Raw genomic sequence first — 6,006 nt, forward strand, 5'->3', positions numbered from 1 at the left:
CTGTATATTTGGTGACCGGATTTTCTACACAGCTAAAAATATCATGTTACATAAATGCTATATCAAGATCATGTTTACATGCAACGAGTTGAGCCACGGACTAGGCAGCAACACACGCGGGGAGAGAAATGACCTGAGTCACGGAACTATTGAAGTTGTATTGCGCCTCTAGCAACTTGCGATTCTGCGTAAGTGCATTGTGTGTTACCTATAATCCATCAATGATCAAGCTGCCTACTTTGGTTACATAGTGTTGTTTCCGCAGAGTGGAGCTCAACTCTCTGCCCCAATAGCTTTGGCGGCTGGATTGTGGAGTCATGTGTTGCTCTACTCGAGTAATCGAGTCCCCTTGTCTTCTAGGTCGGCACCCACATCGTCTTGGGCCTGTTGGGCTAGAAAACGGTTCAACGCATAGCTAGTACGTGTGTGCGCTACCACTTACCACTTGACAAGAGTGGTAACAGCATCTTTAGCAGACCTGGTATAATGTCCCGACCCATAAAATAATCATCAAAATATGTATTCGCGCGAAAAAAGTCCTCCGATCAGACACTGTGAACGCGTCGGACCCATAATTTTTTTAAGGGGCGCGATAAAATCTCACCTCCAACCCACGAAAACACAGGTTACCCACTCGACTCAACGATGCCTTGTATCTCAGAAAAGCGGTTGACGTGAGGGACGTTTGAACCGGTACGCGTTCCCCGCCCCCTTCCGCAACTGCCCGCCATCGGTTCCGCCCGTCCACCGCAGGCGATTCCGGCCATATCCGCGGACGAAATCACGCCGCCAGAGTGCCCCTCACCCGGTTCCACCTAGCCGCTTCACCGGCTCCACAGATCCGCCGAGCCGAGCCGCCCTGAGTAGCCGTCGCCGCCCCGGGATCGACTGCCGCAGAGCCATCGGCCCGAGCCGCCGGTGAGTACTTGTGCTTGTGCTTTCGGATGCGATATGCATAGTTTGTTCATGCCGCGTTCGTATTTGTGATTTTAGCTGGAATTGAGCCCTCGCGAGAGGTTTTTGGTCGAGGATTCGTCTGATTCGGACGACTCGGATGTTGGAACGCTGCTTGAGAACCATCAGCAGCAGATGCCGGACCGCAAAGTCGTTTTCTCGTGAACTATAAACGAGTTTTGCGGGTTGGCGACATACGGGTCTACTAGAGATGCTCTAAGCTATATATAAAATATTGGTTGCCTAAAAAATCAAAAACATCGAACAATCAATAATATGTGTGTGTACTTATCCGTCTCGCGAGAACGTATCACCGGAGCTTTGCTAGTTGTACGTGCCTGTCTCATCAAAAAAGAAAAAAATGCTAGTTGTACGCGCGTCTTGCGGGAAGCAGGGGTCGTGGCCAATTCCAAATAAACTACACCCAAGTTTGAGCATGCCGCGCCGTGTAGCTCTGTACTGGGTCGGGGAAACAAATGATGTGGTCTTTTAGACATGGACGCGAGGATTGGGTCAAATTTTTTTCCAGCGTTGCACAACGATTCATGAAAGGGTACTACGGTCCTAGTTGACGAAAGAGGCTAACGGAATTGACGGCGATGTCATATTGGGCAAAAAAAATTAGACCAAGTGTCAAATAGGGAAGAAAGAAAATTCTAGTGTCAAATAAGGAAATATATTTTGAAGTAGTGTCATATAAGGAATTCTATCTATTTTTTTTCCTGTTGCTGCGATTTTTGTAGTGTGTGTTCTCACTATAGGCTGGAGTGAGAGTATCTACAGCTGGACCTAACAAACTCGTCTCATATGTCCATGTGGGTTGCCCGGTCACTGACTGGTCACGTTTTTCAACCCAGACGGCCGCCTCAAACGGGTCTCAAAATGCTCGGACTGACCGACACCCTTCATATCTAGTCCAAAATGGGGCGGATAAGGAGGCGCCTGGACACGCCCGCCACGTCGGACCATGCTCATGTTGGCCCATTCGACCCCACTTATATTCGTCTCCACCCTCTCGCCGGAGCAAACCCACTCCCCTCCGCCACCCGAGCTCACCTCTGACGGTTTCCGGCCTTCTCTACCATGGCAGGCAGCGGATCGGACTCCGACCAGTCCGGATCCGTCGATTGGGGTGTCATCCCGTGTGGGTTGGAGGAGGCAATGGCAGTCCGCATTGCACTCCGCTGCTCCCGGGAGGACATCGTCCGGCCGACGGATGGATCCGTCCGCCGCAACGCCATAGCGTCGGCTCACCGGGCGCTCGGGTCCCCTGGTGCTGGATCCTCGCGGTCCCGGCCGGAACACTTGTCCTTCCCCATCACCGGTTGGGCAGAGTATGAGTCCCACCGGGAATGGGCGGCCCGCCGTGAAAAGAAAGGATAAGGGCCGCCGAGGCCCGTATTGTGGCGAAAATGGTGGCGGCGGAGGCGGCTGTTGCGGCGATGCGGGCCGCCACAGAGGAGGAAGCCATCCGCGTTCTCATTGTGAAGAAACGGCAGCGGAGGAACACGCTCGCCCTCGCCCGAGAGCAGAATCGGGCGGTCCGTGCCATGCCCGGACTGCCATCGAAGGAGGAGAAGGAGGACAACAACGGCGAGGACAGCTTCGACGACGAGCATATCCGGCTCGATCCGTACTGCGTCTTCGACCGGTACTTCCGTGCGAAGGACGACAAGGGCGCCGGGAAGGGCAAGGGCAGCCGTGGATGAACTCCACCATAGCCAAACATACCAAATTTTGGTAGTCCGATGGCATGTTTAGTGCAGTGCGATGGAGTAGCCGGACGATGTGTGTGCGACGACGTAGTTACATGAGTTTATATGGATTTGAAATATGATAATTGAGGTGTCCGAATATGGATTATATTTTTTGAGGAGTGTCCGGTCAGTGCCCGCGGATGTTTGAGGGCCGGATTTGTAAGTCCGGCTGGTCGGTCAGAGAAGCTCTCTAACATGTTATCGAGGATCGGTTCGACGCTCTTACCCTGTATTCAATCTCTTTTCTATCAATTATAAGTGACATATAATTTAGGAAAAACTGACGCATTAGTACCATTTATAATAATGAAATGCATGGGTTTGGTCTATTTTATTCAGTTTTCGTTCCATGCCGACAATTCCAGCTTTCATTTTCTAAAGCAAACAAGACGACTTTTGCAAGCGGAGAGAACGTGTTTCGTGGACTGTATCCCCCGTGTGTCATCACTTCTACCTCGAGAACAAGCTGAGACGTGGCATCCCGGACGCGTCCAGTAGCTGCACACGTCCGGCCTCCCTTTAATGGGGAGTCACTAGTCACCGGCTCCCGCCGGCCAGCCCACTCATGCCCGCACACGTAGGCTAATTGTCCCCCGGCGATCATATCCCCTCGCCGCAGACGGCTTATAAATTGCGCCTCGTGCTGCACCTGCTTCCACAACCACAAGTTGCAGCCAAGTGAGCAAGACAACACACCAGATTCCTAAGAGAATCAAGATCAGCATCTGTGCAAGATGGAGCACGGCCAGGCGACTAACCGCGTCGACGAGTACGGCAACCCGGTGGCCGGACATGGCGTCGGCACCGGCATGGGGGCGCACGGCGGCGTGGGCACCGGCGCGGCTGCTGGTGGGCATTTCCAGCCCACGAGGGAGGAGCACAAGGCCGGAGGGATCCTGCAGCGCTCCGGCAGCTCTAGTAGCTCCAGCTCGGTGCGTATACATATATTTCTTGCTTGTTGCTAACACTAGTTGTATTTTTTGCGTGTTTCCCGTTTAGATTCTGAATGAAAATGGATCAACGACTGAATTTTCTCGTTCGTCTTGATAGTCTGAGGATGATGGCATGGGCGGGAGGAGGAAGAAGGGCATCAAGGATAAGATCAAGGAGAAGCTTCCGGGTGGCCACGGTGACCAGCAGCAGACCGCTGGCACCTACGGGCAGCAGGGTCACACAGGAATGACCGGCACTGGGGCGCATGGCACCACGGCCACTGGCGGCACCTACGGGCAGCAGGGAGACACCGGAATGACCGGCACGGGGACGCACGGCACCGACGGCGCCGGCGAGAAGAAAGGCATCATGGACAAGATCAAGGAGAAGCTGCCCGGACAGCACTGAGCCCGTCCCACGGCAGCTACTTGAGAGTTGAGGTGCCGATCTGGCCACCTTTGCAGAATAATAAGATGGAGATGCAGTAAAACATCCCGAAATAAAGTGAGCTAGCTCACTTGTAATATCTGAGTTCTGAGTTTGCTGCACTAGAATTTGGGTTGCTTGTATGTGCCCGGGACGTTTTGTACTCTGTACTTCGATGTGTGATTTTTTTTTGGTTTCACTGTGTATGTATGGGGATGTGTATCGTGGTATAATACAATATATTTTGCCCTTTTACTTGAGCAACTTTTGAAAATTTCTAGGCAATTTTTGAAAATTTTGGAAGTATCGAAAAATAAGGCACACCAAAAATACACATACAGATCTGGAATTTACCAACTCAGAGGTTGTCGCATGCGCTGTGGATCGTTAATGAACGGCACTGTCGGAGATCAACAAAACAGAGTGCATAGCGACCAAAGGAAAATCCGCACCACCGAAAGTTTTCTTCTATGCTCGAGCTCACATGCACACTGATGAATAGTAAAATATAAATAAATAAATTTTAAAGATCTGATTTTTTTTACACACACCGATGAATGTTTTACCTACCTGCAAAGTTTTCATAATGGATTGATATTTGTGGAGGTCAGGGCAATAAAAACAAAATCAATGCTTCAAAATTAGTCTTTTTGGAGCATTTGATTTTTCGTTTTGCCCAGAGCTCCACGAAAGTGATTTCATCACGAAAGTTTGCATGCATGCAAAACAGTCATTAGTGTTTATTAAAAACGGACATAATTGTTTGATTTTTCTTTGATTTTACTGTTCATATGGGTGCATATAAGCTCGGGATTAGAAGCTCCATGTTCACCCACCATTTAATTGATTCATACACAAACTTTTTTTCTCGAATACATATGAATGTGCGTGCTTTATATTAAAGAAGAGAGGGGGGCGGCAAAGAGCCCTTCCACGACGGGTTTAGTAGTTCTTACATACAGCCAACTCCATGCCCACTCCACGTCTAAGTCAATCTATTGCTAACTCCTCGCGTCACTACCCACCGTTAGAGCTACTAAGAAACTATCAATGTCCGTCTTGATAATGCCCGCCGTCTTCCATGATCTACGCTCAACCTCTATTCTATGAATTATGCTTTTCAAAGACAGTGTGGCGCCGTCGAATACGATCGCATTGCGGTGCTTCCATTCAAGAACAACAAAACGATCCACTAATCTCTAGATTAAGAGTATGCATCCCCATAAGTTCATCCACCATGCAACTCAACAAAAAGCTCGTCTCGCTACACCTCCAACATGCAACAACGTGCATCACTGTCCACCCTATACGCCTCAGAAGCGACAGTGCTCCAACACCCCTTGAGATATTATGTGCCCCGATCTACATCCTCCCTCCCCGAGGCGCTCCCGCGGGCGCCCCGGGAGAAAACCCTAGCGCCGCCCCCTTCGCCTCAACCTCCTCCCTCGCTGCCGCCTGGGGCGTCACCGGCGAAAGGCCGTGTGGCGTTGGTCGCGGCGGGGCGGCTCTCTCCCGCACGTAGTTGGGACTCCGCGGGGCGTTCCCATCTGCCTGGTGGTGCCGGGCGTCGGGCCGGCCCTGCCTCCGCTCCTTCTCCCCTCCCAGCATCCCTCGCTGGCGCCGCCTCATCCCCTCTGTCGGTGTCAAAACCGGCGGATCTCGGGTAGGGGGTCCCGAACTGTGCGTCTAAGGTCGATTGTTTGCAGGAGACGGGGGACACGATGTTTACCCAGGTTCAGGCCCTCTTTATGGAGGTAATACCCTACTTCCTGCTTGATTGATCTTGATGAATATGAGTATTACAAGAGTTGATCTACCACGAGATCATAATGGCTAAACCCTAGAAGTCTAGCCTGGATGACTAAGGTAATGAGTCTCCTCCTATCCGGACTACGCTCTCCGGTTTATATAGGCACCGGAGAGATCTAGGGTTACA

General features: G+C 51.2%; 1 protein-coding gene across 1 annotated transcript; it reads left to right on the forward strand.

The window, feature by feature from the left end:
• The first annotated feature begins 3,351 nt into the window (after positions 1–3,351).
• LOC109773987 (dehydrin DHN3) lies at positions 3,352–4,325 on the forward strand. The gene is made up of 2 exons (XM_020332708.3): positions 3,352–3,643; positions 3,762–4,325. Exons 1-2 carry the CDS (start codon positions 3,446–3,448, stop codon positions 4,050–4,052), a joined length of 489 nt encoding a protein of 162 aa, XP_020188297.1. The 5' UTR covers positions 3,352–3,445; the 3' UTR covers positions 4,053–4,325.
• The last annotated feature ends 1,681 nt before the right edge of the window (positions 4,326–6,006 follow it).

Source organism: Aegilops tauschii, chromosome 6, assembly GCF_002575655.3.
Source record: "Aegilops tauschii subsp. strangulata cultivar AL8/78 chromosome 6, Aet v6.0, whole genome shotgun sequence".
NCBI lineage: Eukaryota > Viridiplantae > Streptophyta > Magnoliopsida > Poales > Poaceae > Aegilops > Aegilops tauschii.

What these genes read in the sequence shown, in the direction of transcription:
- LOC109773987 (XM_020332708.3), top strand. Translation starts at nt 3,446, where the DNA reads ATGGAGCACGGCCAGGCGACTAACCGCGTCGACGAGTACGGCAACCCG. An exon ending in GCTCTAGTAGCTCCAGCTCG is followed by an intron (nt 3,644 to 3,761) that starts GTGCGTATACAT and finishes TCGTCTTGATAG; the next exon opens with TCTGAGGATGATGGCATGGG.